Source organism: Macaca mulatta, chromosome 9 (assembly GCF_049350105.2).
Source record: "Macaca mulatta isolate MMU2019108-1 chromosome 9, T2T-MMU8v2.0, whole genome shotgun sequence".
NCBI lineage: Eukaryota > Metazoa > Chordata > Mammalia > Primates > Cercopithecidae > Macaca > Macaca mulatta.
Genome location: NC_133414.1, coordinates 72,600,558 through 72,622,416, shown reverse-complemented (window position 1 = coordinate 72,622,416; position 21,859 = coordinate 72,600,558). Strand labels below are relative to the sequence as shown.

General features: G+C 40.7%; 1 protein-coding gene across 11 annotated transcripts in view; it reads right to left on the bottom strand.

Moving 5' to 3' along the window:
- Positions 1-21,859, bottom strand: part of KCNMA1 (potassium calcium-activated channel subfamily M alpha 1) — a 755,994-nt gene that overhangs the window by 140,842 nt on the left and 593,293 nt on the right. For all 11 annotated transcript variants that reach the window (XM_015147202.3, XM_015147203.3, XM_077944845.1 and 8 more), the window contains 2 exon segments: positions 18,336-18,445; positions 6,573-6,641 (listed from right to left, as the gene is read on the bottom strand). In XM_015147202.3, coding sequence (XP_015002688.1) covers positions 6,573-6,641; positions 18,336-18,445 — 179 coding nt within the window.

The window sequence follows — 21,859 nt, the reverse complement described above, 5'->3', positions numbered from 1 at the left end:
GCTTTATAAACGCAGGTAAGCCTCACACTTCTCATCTGTAAAATGGGTGAATAATCGCTAGCTTACAACGTCTCTAAGAGAGTTAAAGAATGTACTATGTGCAACATGACTGACACATAGAAGGTCTTAAATTCATAGTTGCTACTCTCAGTGAGTTAGGTGATTATAAAACTGAGAGGTAAATAAATGCTCACAGCACCATTACTCTCCACTTTGTCCTTGCTGCTAATAAATGACCCAGGAGGTGCCCTACTGTCATTGGAAGACTCTTCCACTGACTGCAAGGAAATCCAAAACATTTTATCCCTGCACAATATCTAGTGGTCAGCTAATTTAGACTGACTTTTGTCTGCATAGAGAAGTATCCTCTGTTCCTTAAATCTATGGCTGATTGTGTAAGGAACCAAAAGCATCTCTAATTGCCCCACAGGTCATGTGGATTCCAGGATGCCCTCTTATTCCCTGTGAACAGGGGTGAGGGGGGTTAAACCATCCCCATGTGAGATGTGAGGCAGAACCGTTTGCAGATACTCAGCTAAGGCTTAGGCAGCCTTCTGGGTGGGAATCTAAAGAATGGACCCAGCCCTTGAAAAAATGAAAGAAAGAAATCTAGATACACAAAGATGCTCTTGGTGCTGAAGCACCAGGAACTACATTACTGGTTTTATATATATATATATATATATATATATATATATATATATATATATATATATATACACACACTTATTTTAGACATTAAGTCTTCTATACACATTCCAAATCTAGAAAGTTTAAATAAAATGCGAATCCCCCTCTTCTTCAAAATATAAAAAGACAAGGATTTTGGATAGTAGTGACTTTCTCCCCCTTTTGCCTACTATCTTTAGAATTTGTTATTGACCTTCTAATAGGAATACATAAATTTTTCCAAGGATCTCTGATCTCTTTAGGAGAGTATCCAATGTTAAGTTTGTTTTGTTTTAATGACTGCCAACAGTCTCTCTCCCTGTGCACCACTCTAAATCAGTTCTCTGGCTCCAACTTTATGTAATTCACTAGTTTATCAGAGATAAACTTCAACATGTGTCATGTGAAGAATCATGAAAATCTCTAAGAGAAAAAGCCCATATATCCATTAACAGAATTCCAACAAGGACATCTTGGCAGAGGTGGACTTTCCCTCATTTCAAGGAATATATAAATTATCCTTTCTTCTTTGACCTTACTGGTTTCAACAGAAAACATCCAGTGACAGCTGGAAGCACAGGGCTAGTGTGGTCCCTTCTTCAAGGATACTTGCTGTCTCTGTTTCTTTTGCTCTCAGACTAGTTTTCAGTCTCGACTTATTGTGTGTTTACTCACCTCCTACATGGAGCAAATACGTATTTTCTGTAAGGAACCCACAGTTGAGTAGAAGGGTACAAAACATGATCACATTCTGTTTACCTTTGAGTTTTTTGGAGTAGCAGGCTTAGAGCATTGTATGCAACAGGCACATTTCAACTATTGGTTGAATGAATTAAAAAAATAAGTTTTTAAAACCTCAGTCCCAGAAGTTTTCCTTCTTCACAAATAAGTGGAAAGGAGGTCACAGTTTTCTTTCAAAGAACAAGCTACAATTCTCATCAGTCAGGCTGATTAAAGGAGTGACCACACCTCTGCTAGGGCTAGGGGATTGGCCAATGAACTAGCAATCTCTCAGAGGCATTAAGTATGAATATGTAAATATCCCAATATGTAAACAGTGTGCCCCTTGGGAAGTTGGAGCAATTGATTTCAACATTGAAAGCAAACCTTCAAAGAGAAATATGGGTTCCTACACATAAAACACATCTACATGCAATTGGCTAACGGAGCTCAGTCCCATGGGGAAATGTCTCTATCAGGTCCCTCCATGAGAACAGCACCATGTCTCAAGTTGTATCACACTTCATCGGGTATTTCTTGCTAAACACTGGGTCAAGTTGGAAGACTGCAGCTTGATGGAGGAAAGAAACGTATTCCTTTCTCCACCACTTGTGCATAACTGGGAGACATCTAGTTTTGTCTTCAATCATTGTAAACTTTACTTGTTTCCTGTTTCTGGAGACAGCCAATGATTGGTAATTCAACTGAAACAGATATTGTTTAAGGAAATGTCTATCCATTACAGGTAAATATGATAGATATATATTTCTCTCCTCTCCCTTTCATTTTTGGTAGGTGTAATGTACCATTCCTCAGGCAATTTAAAAAAAAAAAGCATGACTCATATGAGAACATAGTTTGTACTTGATAACGTAGTAATTATATTTGTGTCTAGCAAGCTAATGGGACTTCATTAACTAAAGCAAGCAAATAAGAACCATCTAGGGTTTCCATTCATGCTATGCCCAGATGAATCACGCCATTGAGAAGAGGCTTCTTTGATCACACAAGTTCATATACAATGACTCTCAGTTGGAACTTTGTTTGAACCAATTGTGTCCCCTCTCAGGGAGTATGACTGCATTTGTAGTTTATAGGCCATGTGCAGGCACAGTTTGGAGAAACCCCACATCTCAAATCTTATCACCTTTCTGGAACTTTTCATTTTTTCTGGGCTTTAAAATATGTGCTGCTGGAGTCCCACACAACTAGACACACGCACTTTTACTTTCGGATACCATTGGAGACACACTTGTGTATTTCATGTGTCAATATACTTAAGCCCAGTTCACTCACACACAGACAGCATGATAAAGATTGCTCCCAGTTGGTCAGACTCAAATGACTGCCACTGTCGTCCACCAGAGATACTGGTGAGGACTTACTCAGCCTGCATCTATCTCGATAACTTTAGAAATGGCATTTTCAAATATATTTTGCATATACAAAAAATATTAGCCATATGGGATGGGGAAGAAAGAGGTGATCTAGAAAGGATAATGCTGGATATTTGGTTCTGGGAGCAAGCCAAATCATTTTCTGGTATACTTAGGACAAGTCATGCCTACATCACAACATGCCTTCACCACAAGATAAAAGGACTCAAAGGCCAAAAGCCAACAGCAGAGGTGCAACCACTGTGGACCTTTAAGATGCAAAGTGTTGCAGTAACTTCTCGCAGTTGGATCATATCAATAATGCCAAACTGACAGGAAGCCACCTCTATACACATGTACTCCAAAAATCACAGAAGAATCAGATTTTGGAAAGAGATACAGACAAATACACACACACACACACACAACTACAAACACAAACACATGATAGTGATTACAATCACGGACAAAAGTAACTTGAAAAGATGAACAAGTAGGCATCTCAAGAGTATGTTTTCAACAATATTGTCTTAGAGAACACATTATTGAAAAGCTGTCCTGGAACTATTAACCCCAAAGTTTTTTTTTTAAATGCCCTTGATGATGATTTAGTCATGCTTCATGCAATGTAAAACAGCAGCAAAACAGGGTGAAATCACATGGTGAAATTGAGAAGCTTCGTATTAAGAAATATGCCCAAACACACTAGGAAAAAAAGAGCCATGAGTTTGTCTTAATAAACAGTACTAACTCTGTAAATCAAGTGTGATAATCTGGCAATTTAATAGCAGTGTTCTAAGTCTATACTGAGCACTGCCTGAGAAATAAAATATTCAAAATGTTATCACCAAAATAAATGTAAGGAAAAATCAAAGTGTAAGGGCTTGGTCTCTGCTTTGTGGATAAAAGGACATGAACTCTGCTCTACAGACAAGAAACTCAACACAGGGAGGAGGAGGTCACTGGGAATGTGGATGTGGTATGTAGACAAAATGGCGCCAGAGTCCAATGGACACCAAGACACATCAGAACAATACAGAAACAGACACAAAGGGCTGGAGAGAAGCATCCTCCTGTTCAACTTTCATAGTATTTGTTCCCATTATTGGTGCCATGACTGAAAACAGGAGTGTGCCTTTCCTTTTTTAGGTTTCCTGCAAAGAAGTTAGTGCGTCATCCAAAAGAACCAACAAATCAAACACGAACAGAAATAGGCTACTTCCAATGTATGTACTTTAGTTGGAGAAGGGTGTATATATATGTATATATATACACACACACATATATATAATATATATACACTAGACAAGGGAATGAGATTATATATACATATATATAATCTCTCTCTTCTTGAATTCTTGGCAAATGGTTAGTCCTGTGGTTAGGAGTGAAGATAGAGGGTGGAGGTTGGAAGAAAAGTTAACGAAGAGTGCATACCGCTTTCGGCTTCTGCAAAACGACAAGAAAAGAATTTAAAATCAAACAATTTGATAATAAATTGACTGACACCAAAAGGAAAGAAGGAATAAAACCTTTGTTTCAAATCACTTGAAGGATGCATGTGAAAACAAGGTTTTTCGGCAAAGCATGAAAACAGTATCATGGGGTGAAACCAACAACAAAGAAGGTAGTTAAACACAGGTTAAAGAAGGTGGGAAGGAGAAGCAGGTCCTTTGAATTTTCACACCCAGTCGGTTAGAAAATGTGAGAGGAAAAGAAGTGGGACATTTTAAATGAAGAAGAACATTAAAATTATTATCTCAGGGAAGATTTAAAAAAATGTTTATCTTTAACATGGATATTGTGTTTGATAAGTCCTGTGTTTTCTCAGAGGCATGATCCACATTCCCTCAAACACACCTTTTTCCACAAGAACCAATGTGCTTCCACACTGAGACCAAGCCACATTTGAGAATTAAAGCTGGTAACTGCGCAAAGAAAGCCCAAACAAAGCCAAACAAGTCCTTTTTGCCCTTTTCTGAAAAAAAAAAATTAAAAAAATATATATATATACTAAAAATTATATCTATAAATATGGCTTTGTTGAAAACATCTCAGAATTGTGACTCAATTGAAGGGCCTATCCAAGAAAAGTTTCGTCTTCAGGGAGTGCTCTGAGTTAGTTTTCTTAGAAGAGTGACATTGAGTTCACGATGAACCATTAACAGCCTTTCGCTCTTTTTCTCTCCTTGGGACCAAAAGGCAATGAATGAGAGACAACTGCTCAAGGTTCAGGGTGCAATCTCTGCAGTCAGATTATTCCAGAATGGTAAAAACACTATTCAGCATCAACGTCACCCACATCACGACCTTTTTTTTTTTTGAAAGATGCACAAAAGTAAATAGAGAACATCGAGTTACACCAAGATTTGCTGACTTGGCAACACGGAGAATATCATTTGCAAAAATCCAGGATACACACAGTTCCCCTACACAGGTACAAGTGAATATTGGCAAAAACATGGGTAAACAGTAATCCCAGAAAATTCCACCTCATCTGCTGAACAACAAATAACCAGGACTCTCAGTTTTTGCAAACAATATTCTTCACTTTGCCAACATGAAAAAGAAAATATTTATCTACCTACATACTTGTTAACTGCTACAGCCATGTTCTACATATGGCCACCAAATCTACCATTTTTTCTTCCTTTTGGTTGATTTGGGTTTTCAAAATAGCTTAACATTTAATCAGATTGACTTTGTGAGCAATCTGATCTGGTAGTTAACGTAACAGAAAACATTGGATTGATCTGTTTACAATCCAGTGTTTTCTTTTCTTCTGTTTTGCCTTGTCATAGACACAGACTGTACATTTGAAAGTCTGGCTATATTGGGTTATTCACCCAGATAAGGAAAACTCCTTAAATGATGATAAAAGGAAACTTCTAGTCTTCCCCTGCACTCTGCTCAGGTATTAAGGTATTTGTTGGAGGGATCTGCACTCTACATTTGGGCATCTGCAGGATCAAAAAAATGAACTATAAGGAATAGACTATGGGTGTCATTTCACAGAACAAAAGCTTGAGCATTTATCAATGAGCTGTCTTCCAAAACTATTGACAAGAATTGGGAAGCAAAAAAATCATCTCTATTTTATCTGTAAGGCATACAGTACTCCATCAGCAAAATTTCTTGTTAGCATGATGCTTCCCACCTCCAGCGTGAACTCATATATTGACTGGGATGTTATCTATTTCAACCAGACACAGTCCCTCATCAGTCTGATTTGCACACAATTAAGTGTAAAATAAATAAATAAAGAGAGCTCCTGCCTCTGAGCCCCACTCTCCTGGCTCATTTACATGAAGCTGATATTCTGCCACCTGGATTTTGGTTGCACCGGGAGAAGCACATATGGTACACAATAGGCTGCTTGTAATTTGGCTATCAAGAGAGCTGGTGTCTCCCCTCACAGCTCTACCCCAAGGCTGCTGTAAAGGAGGCCAGAGTCCACCTGCTTTTTTGCTCACAGCAGTAAAAAAGGGTTTTAAGGTCTGGTTTAACACTTAGAAGGTGAAAAGTCCAGGTCGGCATGATCAGCTGGAGATATTTTGTAGGACTCATCCCTCTTCCCTGGAGAAACACTCTCTGAATGCCCAGCAGGGCTTTGGATGCCAGGCTGGTCTGGCATAGAAGCTGCAGTGTCTGGGGGACCCTCGAAATGTGCTCTAGGGTCAGAGAGGTGTTACATCTGGTTCCATGCAGATAAATAATTCACAAGAAAGCAGAAGTAAACCGACCGTTCTCAGAATGCACTCTCACCACCAAAAGTGTCAGCCGGCCGCTGGGTCACCGCAAACTTACCGGCTCTCTCGGTTGGCAGACTTGTACTCAATGGCTATCATTAGGAGCTTGAGCTTCACAAAACACAGCCTGCAATGAGATGGAGAAGCCTCCCAATCAGTGCTTCTGAATGACCAGAGCCACATAACAAACACTATTACGATCTTTCAGTCTCCTAATGCAGTCATTATCGGAGGGGGATCCTCATTCCACCGGCACTGTGCCAAAGGGAGGGGTGGAAGCAACACCTCCCCATCTTCCTTGTTAAACCTGATTTCTTGCAAGTGATAAGGTGCTGGATGCTCAAAGTGCAAATTGCACTCAGGTCTGGCTGTCTAGACACAGAGCCCAAGCAGGGATTTGTGCCTGGGGATTTACACGGGGCCAGATTCATTAGTTACTCGGTCGGGTAGTAAAATGTTAACTACAGGGGGAGGGAAAGATTTGGACCAGCTGGACCTGTTATTTGGATTCCATTTCAGTCTTTTGTAAAAATGGCTCATATTGTTGTTCTGAACAGACCCCTGTGTGCTTGGAATGATGGTAATAATACTTGGCCTCTGTGTAGGTGCCCAGCACATGACGATGGCATCGTCACTCCTGGCTCCATCCAAGCTGTCTCACCTCATCTGCCTGGTGCTCTTGACTGCAGAGCAGACTGCTTTAAGGCTGGCTTGTTCCTGTTTCCATCCCTTCCCTTGTGCATCCCCCGCTCCCCATCCCTTCTTCTCTCTTCCCAACCCATCCTCCCAGGCCACATCAACTCTAATCTTCCAAGTAGTAGGTCTTCTCCAGTTTCTGCTACCCTGTGATTTTCTATCCTCAAAACTCTCCCAGCACCTTGTCTGTAACCAAATCACTGAGCCTTTAGTGAATTTTATACTGGCTATGGTCGCTCCCTATTGTTTCGTGACTGAACTTTGTCTCCTTAACCAGAGCAACTTCCTTAAGAGTCCTGAACTTGTTTGGAATTCTCCACAGTGCATAGTGAATAGACACACTGATACAGAGAAGCTAAACAAACAAATGGTTTCCATTTACTGGGTTTCAAATCTAAGAAAATAACAAAAGGTGCAGTAAAATGTTTATGCTTAAAGATGTTCAGAGTAAGTATTATTTATATAGAGTAGAAAAATAGAAAACAACCTAAATGTCCAATAATAAGGCAATAAAGTACGATGCAATATGGTATTAGCATTCTAAATGGCTTTTCACAGAATATTGCAAGATATAAGATCAACAAATAATATTATACAAAAAGACATGAACATGTAAATAGAACAAATATATAAAAAGACATGAACATGTAAATGATACAATACAATTAGATGAAACTATACACTTACATACTTATAGAATAAAAGCTCACATAAACAAAATAATTATACATGATGTACGACAAGTTTCTACAATGAGCATTACCATTTTGAATAACAGAACATTGATTAACTGACAGATTGAACAATGAGTTGATGCTTATTTATTCAGCTCCAGCATTGTAAGGGGGATAAGGTACTGGGTCACAATGTGGGGAGGGCTTCCTGGTGGTTCAATTTAATCCCCTCAATATCCCTAAGAGAAAGCTATTACCCCAATTATTCAGACTTCTATTGATAGCTCCATTTTACACGTGATGAAACCAAGGATCAGAAAGTCCATGTAACTTGCCTAAGGTGTCTAGTTGATACCTGGCAGGATACACTACATCTCGATCTCCAGTGAAGCCTATTTTGTATTGGGAGAGACAGACAATAAGCAAATATACAAGTGAAGAAATAATAAATTCCTAGATGATGACAAGTTCTATGTTGAAAATAAAATAACCTAAGAATATAAAGAGTAACTCACAAGAGGTATATCATCTGTGATGGTTCAGGAGGACCATTCTGAGGATGCAGGGAGCACAACAGCATGATGAGAAGATATGGGGAAAGAGCTTTCTAGGAAGCAGAAACAGCAAGCATAAAGGCCCTGAGGCAGCGAAGAGCTCTGGGTGTTTGAGGATCAGCAATAAATCCAGTAAGACTGCAGCTGAGTGAGCAAAGTCAAGTGTGACAGTGATTAGGTCAGGAAATGAGGTGGGAACAAGATCATGAGGTCTTTGCTTTCCAGAGCAAGGAGTCTGCAGCTTATTATAAGTGGAATTGGGGGATTTTAGTTGGTTTAAAATAGAAAAGTGACATAATCAGATGTGCTGGATATGGGGATGTGTTGCTTTCAAGGAAAGTACTGCTGAAGGCTTCATGCTCTCCAGGGAGTGAGATCAATTGCTCATTCCTACATGTGAGGTTGTGGTCCCCAGCAGTGCCTTCAGCAGACAGTCAGATGTCAAAGGACCATTTCTATACCGGCATATCTGGGATCTTCTGTGATTTGCAGGTTTTCTGATTCCTGCCAGAAGATTCCAATGACCTGGGCTTTGTGCTGATTGGGCAGCTTGCTGAAACACCAACACACATATCCAACTACAGTTGGAAAATGCCTTCCTTAATTTATGTCCCAAAGAGCACTGCTAACGTGCACCCTTTATGGGACTGTTACTTCTGGAACTTAAATTGTTTTTAAAATATATATATAGCTTATGCAATGTTTATTGAACCACATTACCAAATTAAGTAACCACTTTCTAATGTAAATAGTAGTTAAATACCAAAACATCAGGGAGAAGGCTGATCTTAAACTTAGTATGGATCGTGCAAAGGTTAATTTGCTAATATCCTATGAGCAATGACCAGTCCAATTTGGGACTCTGGTAGTTCATGGGATCAAATATCTTCATTGCTTTTGTAAACCTAATCCCACTGGTAAGAAGGGAAGTAACAGTTCATAGTAATGGTGAATTATGTCTTCCTAGTTACTACAGTACCATTTACCAACTGGATATAAAAAGAAAAGAGTTTCCTACTACAAGAAAGTCCTAAAATCTATCTGGCCTTGTATTCATTCCTTAACCTTATACAGGGTGGTCCTGCAGATCTGAGTCCTCTTCCAGTTTTAAATCCATAATGTCAAAACATTCAAATCCATACCTAAGATGATTCTACAATGCCTTATAGAAGTCCCTTTTTAAGAAGTCCTTTGACCCAAAACAAGCTGTTGCCCACTGGCCAAAGGAAAGGAGAGGGATAGAATGATTTGAACAGAGAGAACATAGGCAAGCCGTGCCACAACACAGATTTTCAGATTCAAGCCCTTCAAGATTGGCCGATCCTGCCCTTCCTAGGCAGATGACAAACTGAGGTCCAAACAGAGGAGAGCAACTAGGTCAAGGTCAATTGACTTTTATGTAAAACGCCAAAAGTAGAAATCAAGTCTTTGATGCAATGTGCTGCACAGATGCTTCTCATCAGAAGAGAGGAAATGTAGTGGCAGTCACAAGCCCAACAGGCAGACACATTCTGTTTGGTAAGTACAGTGTTTTTTAAAAAACTGTAAATAGATGCCAACAAGTGAATTCACATAAAAACTGGCTTTTCAGCTTTCCTTGAAAAATCAGATATGGCTACATTGGCACCACATTCCACATGGTGAAAAGGGTGTGAAGCACTTATCCCTCTGGATGGGATGTTTGTTCTCCAATGTGCCACAGTCCCCACCACTCTCTATTGTCTCAGATGGCCTCACTCTTCATTCTTTGTTGCTAACTGCCTGAACCTTACAGGTAGCTAAGTTTTTAATCCCTACTATAATACGTATCCTCTGGATATTGCAGAATACAAATCAAGTATAATAAACCATGATTTACACTGGAAGCAGAGCTATGGCTCCCTCTGTGAGTGTTCAAATCACACTTTTTTGTTAGATCCTGCCACAGAGAGTTGGCCAATGTCACAATCCTGGGCTTAAGGACTACATCCTGTTGTAGAGATGTAGCCTCTATTGGAGGTGTCCAGTGGGGAAGAGCAGAGCAAGCTGAGTGAACAGGAGAGCTGGTGTGGTAATGACTTGTTTACTTATCTCTTCCCTCTAGACTGAGTTTTTCCTGTACAGAATGCATGCTTTCCCTCACTAGCATTTTGCAAAGTTCAAAGTGTAAGCCTTCAGTAAAGGCTGGATAAATAAATGCATGTATGAATGGGGAGTAAACCTCATGAGTGGCTGGAGTGATGGAGAAAAGATAAAGTGGCAAACTAGGAAACTCTATGCAGAGAAAGCTTGGAAGTCAGTACAGAATCATGAAACAAGCTGCTTCTTAGCTTGTCTTATTTGTTAGAAGTGGACAGATGGGAAAGGAAGGATACAGAAGGAAATAAAAGTAGTGATATGCTCTGGGAATCTAATTTTTGCCTTCAGTCCACAATGCCAAGATGCAAGTCCAATTCTAAAATACAACAATTTGTCCTTGGGACCTTCTAGAGACCCTTTTATGCCCTTATGTACCCCTTACATTTTCAAGAACATATATACTTTCAGTCTACCCAGAACTGATGTTCTCTGGTTAAACATTTACTCGCATCACTCAGCACCATTTTTTGGTAAAGAAGAATGGGCATTAGCCGTCTAATCCTTATTCTAATTCTGCCTTTACTCAACTTACAGTGTTTCAACATTTACAGGATTGGTGTGAAATCAGGAAGCAGGGTGAGGTGAGGTAAGGGGAAAAAAGGAAGCAAGAAAGCCTTCACTATGTGATAAATGGGATAAAATCAGCCATAAGCTAGCAATAATTTAATTCTTGGTTTCTAAAATAAAATGCCCCAATATGTCCAACGCAGGAAGCTGTTGCTGGTTGCAAAAATAATTACAGGGGAATAGAAATGACTTCTTTTTTCAAGAAAAAATGCCACTTGTCACAAAAAGGTCTTAAGCCCGCAATCGGCAATAAAACTGTTGTAATAACAAGTTAGATTGCTTTCTTGATAATTATTAAGTAGAGGTCTACCAAATTTGACAATGACATTATACAAAGCCTTTTTTTTTTTTTTTTTTTTTTTTTTTTTACTGCCAACATCATCTGTTAACTACAGTAGTTTCAACCCAGATGTTCCTGAACAAAGGCTCTTAAGAATTAGAGTCCAACTGTTTCTGCCTACCCAGAGGGAAATAAATTGTTCTTGCCATTAAATCAGCCCCCTTGACTGGAAAGATTACTTGCTGGTGTGAATTAAACATGGAAACCTGTCATAGAGTTTGCACCTTCAGGAAGAACATACAAAGAGGAGGTCTGGGGCTGTTGAAGAGGACTCACCCCACAAGTCAGATGAGGGAGGACGAAAGAAGCAACTGTCATCATTCCTCCTGAACCCAGCCCCACCTGAAGCACCAGCCCCTCTTCAGCTATCCAGAGGGCCCCTGGGAATGTCAGGTTGGCACAAGCAATTGAAGTAGATACAGATACAAACACTGCACGTTGGGAAACCAGGTCTTCTGGATCAACGGGTTGAAATGGAAAAGATTCACATTCAGGAGCTTTAATTTAAAATGACAGGTCCTAGAAATCAAAATATCTAGGTAAAGAAACTTTGAAACATCAGGATTTCTAAGACTCAGCACCAAGAAAATAGAAGTGATTTAAAATGTTCATGGAAATGTTAAGACTCTATTTCTCTATGAAGCTTTGATAGGAGTGGAGTGGGAAGGTTTCAGAATATCCCCACCCTCTCCCCCACTTTCTTATTCTCTTTCTCTCTCTCTTTCACACACACACACACACACACACACACTCGCACAGACACACCATCTCCACTAGCACACCTAAGACTCTAGAGTTTAAAAATACATTACTTAATATAGACAATTAACTTTTGCCTAAAGTGTGAAGAAACTGCATTTTTAGAGAGCCTTGCTATTATTATTAATGAGAAACATAAAATGAAAGAAAAAACCGTGTGTTTGCTATGAGAACCCAATGTTGAGTCAAAGCCCAAGCATCCACCCCATTTCCAACAGGACTCCCTCCCTGACCCCTCTGTAGAGAATTCTGGACCCACTACTGCCTCAGTAGCCTGTTACTGAGGATTTCAATAGACTTTAGGGTCAACGGTTTATTCACTAGCACATAGAAGGTCACCTCTTGGGTCTCTGTAGTAGAAATAACCACCAATACTGTATTCACATCTCTATTCATATATGTTCAACCCTAATTACAGTACTCCCCAAACCAGTGGATGAATAGAGCCAGTTCTGTGAGGGGAAAATATTTTTTAAAAAATGAGATCTGCCAGGTGCAGTGGCTCAGGCCTGTAATCCCAGCACTCTGGGAGGCCAAGGTTGGTGGAACGCCTGAGCTCAGGAGTTCGAGACTACCCAGGGCAACATGGTGAAACCTTATATCTACTAAAACTCCAAAAAAATTAACCAGGTGTGGTGGTGCATGCCTCTAGTACCTTGGGACTAGAGGCTACTTGGGAGGCTGAGGCAGGAGAATCTCTTGAGCCCCAGAGGACAAGGTTGCAGTGAGCCAAGATCACGCTACTGCACTCCAGGTTGGGCTACAGAGTGAGACTCCGTCTCAAAAAAAAAAAAAAAAAAAAAAAGAGAGAAAGAGAGAGCGAGATCTGAGTCTCTCCATAAATGCACTTAAAATGCTCATTTTTGCAGTCAGGCTAAAGAAATCTACCATATAACAATTGGGTCTGCCTGGTTTCTTTCTGCTCCATGTTCAAATTTGGATGTCTTTCTCTAAAAACTAATGATTTCACAGAACTCAAGTTAAACTAGCTACAGTTTTCATTGGGCAAGAGGCCCAGCTTTCTCCGGGCGGTCTTAAATTTTAAATTTCCCCAAGCTGCTGCTTTTTAAAGATCTGTCTGTGCAAAACAACATAGGTTGAGAGCATGATTTTCTGAATTTGGGAGGGGAACACTGAATGCAGGGAGTAGAGGAGGGAATAGAGAATCCCCCCTGCACTCTTAAACCAGCACAGTAGCATCCATACTAGCCCGTGGGCTTGGGGACAGAACTCCTGCCCTTCAGCACAGCTGGGGAAGATCTGATCGGAGTTCGCCAAGTTACCCAGGCATTAAATACTCCACATCAAATCTGAATTTTAACTGCTCCATCAGCTGCAGAGGGACAGAGAGAGACACACACCATATTTTAAATACATCTTTTGTCCTAATCCCCTCTGAGCTGTAAAACCAGATACAATTCAGCTTTTATATTTTGCAAATGATGAATGACCGACTCACAAGCTCACCGTGAAATTCAGAACCTAGAACACAGTGTTCTTGAGGCAGCCCAACTGCTGAACCTGGGGTTTCCTGCAGTTCCTCCTTGTCCAGCCCCTCCCCTCCCCTCTGCCCTCCCTGGGGTAGGGGAGTGCACCCTCACTTTTGCAAGTGTGCATAAAAAAACACTGTTATCAGTTTCCAAAAAAAAAAATCACAAGTCAAAATAAATCTGATGCATCTCTTTCTCTCATCTAAAGAGGAAATCAATTTGCTCTAACTGGAAAATCTCGGAGACCTACGTGTTGAGAGAGTTCCCTATGGTACTATGTGGCGCAGCCTCCACTTAGAATATCCTCTTCCTTCTTTATCCCCCATCTGAATCAAAACTCCTGACAAGACACAGCTCAAATGTCATCTCTTCCAGGAAGCACCCCCATGTCCCCCCAGCCTACAGGGAGATGTCCCTATAACTCTCAGCATCTCTATCCCAGCTGTGTGCATCTACCAAAGCACTTATCAGTGGGTGCCTAGGTCTTCTGAGGATGGGTACCTTAGCCAGATGTTCCTTAGCCAGACCGTAAACTCTGGAGGCAGCCAACCCCGGCAAACTGAATATTTTACTTGGCATTTGTTGGCATTTGTAAGTATTGCTATTAATCTTTTCATGCACATATTTGATCAAATCTAGTAGGCAGTTTCCTCTAGAAGTGGCACCAAGCTTGGCACAATGATGCACATATCCCAATTCATTAAATATCTGGTTAATTGGTGACTAACTGATAAGAGAATTTCCTAAAGGTTAAAAGTAAATATAAATTGGATACACATATAGCTTGCAATGTGTTTCTTTCTTTCTAAGTGCTTCTATTATATTCAACGAGAAAGATAAATGGTAGAGGGAAAAGGAGAGGAGGGAGAGGGAGAAAAGACATTAACCAGTACTGACAGATAAGTCATAGCACTCCTATTTCAGAGAAGGAAATTGGGGTAAGCACCTGTAATGGTTAAATATTGTCAACTTGATTGAACTGAGGGATGCAAAGTATTGTTCCTGGGCATATCTGTGAAGGTGCTACCAAAGGAGATTAACATTGGAGTCTGTGGACTGGGAGAGGTAGATCCATCCTCACTCTGGACGGGCACCATTTAATCAGCTGCCAGCATGGCTAGGATAATGCAGGCAGAAGAATGTGGAAGAACTAGACTTGTGGAGTCTTCCAGCCTTCATCTTTCTCCTGTGCTGGATGCTTCCTGCCCTTGAACATCACACTCCAAGTTCTTCAGCTTTTGGACCCTTGGACTTACACCAGTGATTTGCCAGGGGCTCTTGGGCCTTCAGCCACAGACTGAAGGCTACACTGATAATCTCTTGGCTTGAAATTTTCACAGAGATAGCTTTCGGGGTGGCAGGACCTTCTGACCCCACTGCCTCTTTTGTTCCCCTTCCTGTTCTCTTGGGAAACAACCTCAAATTTCACCCCTACATCCTGCTCCCATATCTTTTCATAAAATGACTCTCCTAGCTTCTGAGAAAACTCCAAGCTCTCCCAATCCCACCCTGCAAGGGAGCATTTTGCCAGCCCAGAGAAAAAGCACATTTATTTCTTTCCATGCTTTAAGATGTTATTGGCTGCATATTGTTTTAGTGCAGCGTATAATTACAGAAACTGCTCGGAAAATCTGTATATTTTATCTGTGCTTTATGATACTCAGAATATTCCCCAATTCTTTTTCTTCTCCGTGAACCAGCTTAAAATATATTTTGGCATCCTTTATGTCATTTTGAAATTGAATAGCCAATTCTTACTGTAATGAAAATACTTACGTGCCAGCCCAGTGATGTACAACACTACACTCTAATTACGGCTGTGCTTTAATTAACCTGAATTGAAGAGTGTTATCATTAAACTGCTGGTAACTTTGAGTTATGGCTTTTCTTTAATTTAAAGTAGAAAACACAGATAATTAAGCCTCCAGATAATCAAATGCTTGAGGAGAGCTTCAATGTTTTGGGATGTTCCTAAATCTCATTAAATGTCCTTCCTTTATTGATCATTTCTACCTCTGCTGTATCATTGTATTAAACGAATAATAGCACTAAGTTGTACACATTCTCACTCACATCAGAAGTGGGATATATATATATATATAGGGATATATATATCCCCCCAGAAGTGGGATATATATATATATTCCAGAAGCTTTACTGAGCAAATACTAAATTATCTGACAACAATTTGTCTCCTCCTTGGGACATGTTCTAAATACTAAAATCAATCAAAGGGAATATTCACAGAGCCACTGGTGCCAGCTCTTGAGCTGGCTGAAGGCCAGTGAAGTTCCATACCACCCAGTGGGTCAGGGTTGGCAAACTCACACATCCACAGGGCCAGGCCTGGGATTTATGTGTGAATCTGGCCTGGTTTAAGGTATCAGGGAGGAGTGACTACATGACTACACTAACCCCTTTGCTGCATCAAACTGGAGCCAGTTAGCATTCAGAGGAAATGTAGGTCTTGCACTGTCACATTAGATTTTCTAAAGAAGCCAGAAATCTAGTTTTTACGTGAAATACCACTATTTTGAAATATCAGCAATTAGTTTTTATGAAATTAAACACTAATGTAGTCAAATGTACCTTGTAAGTATCTCATTTAGAGCCTGTAGGGGGAGCAGTCCTAACCCTTCAAGTTACCCGTGAGAGGAACCCTCTCAGTTACCAGGAGCAGAGTAAGAGAAGGGCGGAAAAGCAAGAAGGGCCTGGGGGTTGGGGAGGGAGCACTCTTGTTAGACACAAACACCAGTTAGGCCAGGGAAACTCCACAGCCAAGGAAGGGGGCTTGACGGAGCCCCTGCTGACGCCCTCACCAGCCTAAGACTCCCTGCAGGCGCTGGCAGCTCGTCTCTGTGCTCAGACCACCACCACATTAGAAAGACAAGGCTTCAATTGCCTTTTTATAAAACTAGCTTCCGTTAAAAAGCCTGCTTTCCCCCGGGGCTTTCTATCCTAGGCAGGCCAAGCTCCAAGGAGGGGGAGATCCCCTGGGACAGCCTCAGTGTTCCAGGACCCAATGCCTCTGAATGGTTAACTCCTCTCAGTGGCAGGAAGAGAAATAGCTCTCAAAGAAAGGCACACATGGGAGTCACAATAGGGCATCCATTTTCAGAAAATAACTCCTTCCGAATCAATTACCTATTCATTTTTCCAGTCCATTTAGCATTTAAACTTTCGCTTAGAGACAGGGTGAGAAATTTCAGTAAACAGCCAAACCATTTTGGATTGCTTAGGGTCTGGGCCCAGGGACTGACAGAGTGCACCTGCTGTGTTCAGTGACAGGAGGCTCCAGGTAAACACCAAGCGCTCCGCCTCCCTCCCTCCTGCATACAGAAAGAAAACCGCAATACAGAGGAGGCCAAGGGCACCCAGCATTGTCCTCTCCTTTGTGGTAAAGCCCAATCGGTTTTGTCTGGATGTCTTCAGACCTCTCTTTCGGGAAGGTGATTTGGTTTGTAAGTAGGCAGGAAGCCCAAGCAAATGGCTTTTCTTCCTCAGCCCAGTGAGCTCCCAGATCCCCCTGTTTTTCCCCAGTGAGAAGAATACTTGTCAAATCCTTTGCTAAGGTGTCAGGAGATCAGGCTTAATGTTTCACCAACCTCAGGGAGTTTGTGTTTTCAATGGGCACAAAGACCCTGTTCATCTTAAACTCAACATCTGAGATTATTATTTTTTTATTATTTTAGAGATATAATCTCACTGTTATCCAGGCTGGAGTACAGTGGCGCAATCATAGCCCACTGCAGCCTCAGCCTCCTGGGCTCAAGCAATCCTCCTATCCCAGTCTCTAGAGTAGCTAGGACCATATGTGTGTGCCACCACACACCTGGTTCAAGACACCAGGCTAGTCTTGAACTCCTAGCCTCAAGTGATCCTCCCACCCCAGCTTCCAAAAGTGCTGTGATTACAGACATGAGGATTCTAAGTGAGGAATCTGAGGCACTGTCATGCCTCACGGCAGACACCTAGAGCTCTTGAGGTCATCCCCCATAGGTGACCATCTATTCTACCTGCAGTGGCCATGGCAGGTGGCTTTGATCCATCCTGCTGAGCCAGTAGAAAGAGAAGCTAAGACTTGTTATTATTATAACATGGCAGTTGCCTCTGTGGGGGCTCAAGGCCTCCTTCTGTATATTTGGTTCCACATTTCCTCAGCAAAGGGTGAAAGTACTTTGAATGGCTTTATTGCATTAGCTTCTGTTGTCTCTATGATCAGACTTGATTGGAAGACAGATTAAAATTCCTTTCATTGAGGGGCTGGCAAGATTTGTTTTGCCCTATTAGAATCAGACAGGCAGGGGTTTACGCCACTGTTCATGAATGTGTCTACATCACAGGAGGCATGCAGGATAACTGTAGTTCATAAGTTAGCATAAATGATGAATCCAAGTCCAAGACTCTCAGGCCTGTCAAGAAAAGTGGGGCCAGTGGAAATTCCCGAGGCGGGGACCATGTGATGACCCACCCTTCTGTTCCTCACATGGGGCCGAGCACACAGGGTACCCTTAGCAATTGTCAAGTGCTCCGGCTGTACCCAGCAGAGGTGCGAGGCTTTCTTGCAAGGGGCACGTTCGATATCCCTGAGAGCCAAAGAGCATCCAGTTAATGGTCACTTACTCACAAACAGTAGGGAAGGACAGACCCACGAAGGCACTGGAGAGATATTCTGTGTACATTTCATTTGAGACTCCTTCCAAGTAGTATTTCTGCCACGTGTCTTCCTCAATCTGAAGGAAAGGAACACATGCGGAGAGTTTAAAATATGACGGTGGGCTGTAAAAGGGAAACCTGAGTTATACTCTCAGGCAAACAAATGAATGTGCTGGTTAGATAATGGTGACCTTTTCGGCAATCAGGAACACAGCCTCTGCACCCATATAAAGCCCTCAATGACCCTAAATTCATAAAATGTGTGCCCTCTAAAATACCACTTCTTTTTTAACCTGTGTGATTTCTTTCCTTTTTTTTTTTTTTTTTATACGGGGTCTTACTGTTGCCTGGGCTGGAGTGCAGTGGATCATAGCTCACTGCAGCCTTGAACTCCTGGACTGAAGCAATCCTCCTGCCTCAGCCTCTGGAGTAGCTGGGACTATAGGTGTGCATCACCACGCCTGGCAATTCTTTTTCTTTCTTTTTTTTTTTTTTTAGATACAGGGTCTTGCTATGTTGCCCAGGCTTGTCTCAAACTCCCAGACTCAAGTGATTCTCCTGCCACTGCCTCTCAAAGTCCTGGGATTACAGGTGTGAGCCACTGTACCTGGTCTTTAATCTGTATGACTTCTAATGGTGTGGAGACATGGGCACTCACCCACAACATTAGTGGGCAAGGAAATTGATACAACTGTTTTGAAGAGCAATTTTGCAATTATTATAAAAATTTGTAAAAGTACATAGTATTTTACACAACAATCTGTTTTAAGTATTCATAGCAAAGACACAGGAAAACACAGGTTAAAAAAACATACAAGAACGTCCTTTCTATTAATGAAAAATGGGAAATAACCATAAATGGCACACATACAATGGAATACTAAGAAGCAATTAAAAATTATAATGAAAATGTATACCTGTTCATGTATAAATTCTGTAAAAAGGCACATTATAAAATAGTGTATATAATCTGATCCTATTTTTTAGATGCCCTATAGTTATCTGAGTGTTTGTAAAGCTGTAAAAAAAATCTAGGAAGCTTTATATCAAAACACTAAGAGTTGTTACCTCTGAGTGGTAGAATGATACTTTCTTCTCTATAGATTCCTGTATTGTCGAAGGCTTTTATAATGAGCATGTACATATTATAATGAAACAGCATATTTCCACTTTGCACAAAATGACAGATTTTTCTGACCTCACAAGGAATATCACAAAAGGTAAAATGTTAGTTTCAGAGAGGTCTTGCTCCAAATTTCAAAAGGAGTATCACAAAAGTAAAATGTAGTTTCAGAGAGGTCTTGCTCCAAATTTCATTAAAATATGCATTTTCTCTAAGTAGTCAAGTTTAGTTGGTTTTCCCAGCAACCCTCTTCACGCTAGGTATCTCTGGAAGGATTTCACAGTGTAGTAAATGTTCTTTTTTTTTGAGACGGTCTTGCTCTGTCACCTAGGCTGGAGTGCAGTGTGGTGGGATCTCTGCTCACTGCAATCTCTGCCCCCTGGGTTCAAGAGATTCTTTTGCCTCAGCCTCCTGAGTAGCTGGAATTGCAGGTGTGTACCACCATGCCCGGCTAATTCTTGTATTTTTGGTAGAGACAGGGTTTCACCATGTTTGCCAGACTGATCTCAAACTCCTGACCTCAAGTGATCTGCTGGCCTCGGCCTCCCAAAATGCAGGGATTACAGGCGTGCACCACCACTGCGGGCTTACAATGGAGTCAGTCTTTAGAAACTGGTGAATCACAAGGAGAATGTTGAGCCACTTTGGGAGCTTAGGGATCTCACAGGCCTCCCTGAGGGAAGGAGGGCAAGCTGTGTGTCTTTGGCTGCAACCTCTCAGGCTTCCCTTCCAGTGGGGGCTTGGGTAAGAGGAAGATGAGAGGAAGCCACCCCGCCAACAGGAAGTGGCTCTTTAGAATGTCTTGTGCTGATCTTGTATTCAAAGGCATCTTGCCTGTGGCCAGTCAGTTAACTGGGAGAAATGCAACAAGTGGATCAGAAGGGGACCTAGGAACAGTGGGCAAGGACACACCTACCATCTACTTGGTGACACTCCAGCATACAAAAGCCAGAAAAAATTTAGAAATAAACTGAAGGCCCCCTGACTCTGTGCTTTCTGTCTGTTTTTTTGCTCAATCTGGGTGATTAGATTATGTAGGTTAACCTCATTTGTTTGAGCTGCTTCCAACCTACTCCCACAGGTGAGACATTAGCTAGGCAGTGCTGCTAGGTATGAGCTGTTTATCTACAAATTGGCCTTCCCTAGAGTGGGGTCTTTAAAAAAAAAAAAGTCACTCAACCAATTCTATTGCTAAATGGTATGATTTTAAAAATTAACTGCAATGTGTTTAGCTAAGCATGAACTTTTTAATTTCTCCAAACCATTGGATCTCAATAATTTTTTTTGAATAAAAGATATGCTTGACTTATAAGCAAAGGTCACTAACTCTAACTAATTTGAAGAAAGCCTAATCTGCCTTAGTAAAAAATGTTGGAATATAGAATATTTGGGAAACAGTATTAGCATATTTGTTTTATTAATGAATGGGATACTATATGAGGTCTCACTAATTATAAATCCCTATACTAGAGCCTTATGGGCAAATAGTATTCCTGAAGTAAAATAATTCGGCTTATTCTTTTCATATATGTTCTTTTATAATGTGTTGTTTATGGTCTAATTTAAATACAACAACTGATTATCAAAAATAATGAAAATATAAACCTTTATTATCGATCATTGGTGGTATTCCTCAATTAATGAGGTTTTAACAAGGTTCTTTTAGTTTTGGTCAGAATTTCATGCCTTTGTGTCCTAATGAAGCTATTCTTTATACCAAATTTTATTGTAGGTGAATCACTAAACTTTTTAAATAAGAAGGAACACATTCTTTGTAGGGTAACAATATCATTCATGTTTGTTTTGAATTTAGCAAAAATTGTTCTATTGAGTCATTCATTCAGCAATTATTGATTGCATATATTTTTCATCTTAGGATCTGTTCTAGTTTCTGATTAAATCAAAACTGGTATTTACTTCCCCATATTTTTATCTTTGCTGGAGAAAGCACCAGATATATCTGATTATGATATACCTGACCACATATATCTGACTTTTAATGATTTTTCCATATCATTTTTCCTGCAAGTTTGCCTTTGTGGCTAATCAGAAATGCTTGAGGACTAAAAGTCAAATAAGTAGAAAAAAGTACAGAATGTTCTAGAAAACAAAATGCCTCTTCCACATCCTTGTGTAGACCTGCAGATAACCTCTACACACTAGACCTAGTAGCATCGAATCAACTGAATAAATGCTGGGGCATTTAAATCCGTTGTCATCGCCATCTGTTTAAGATTTCCACATCTTTAACACTATTTCCATATGGATAGTCAATATGTTTTTGAGGTTTCTGGTAAAGGAATTTCACTTTTAAAAGAGGCTAAAATTGCTAATTGAATTACACTGTCATCTTCTCAAGCACTGTATG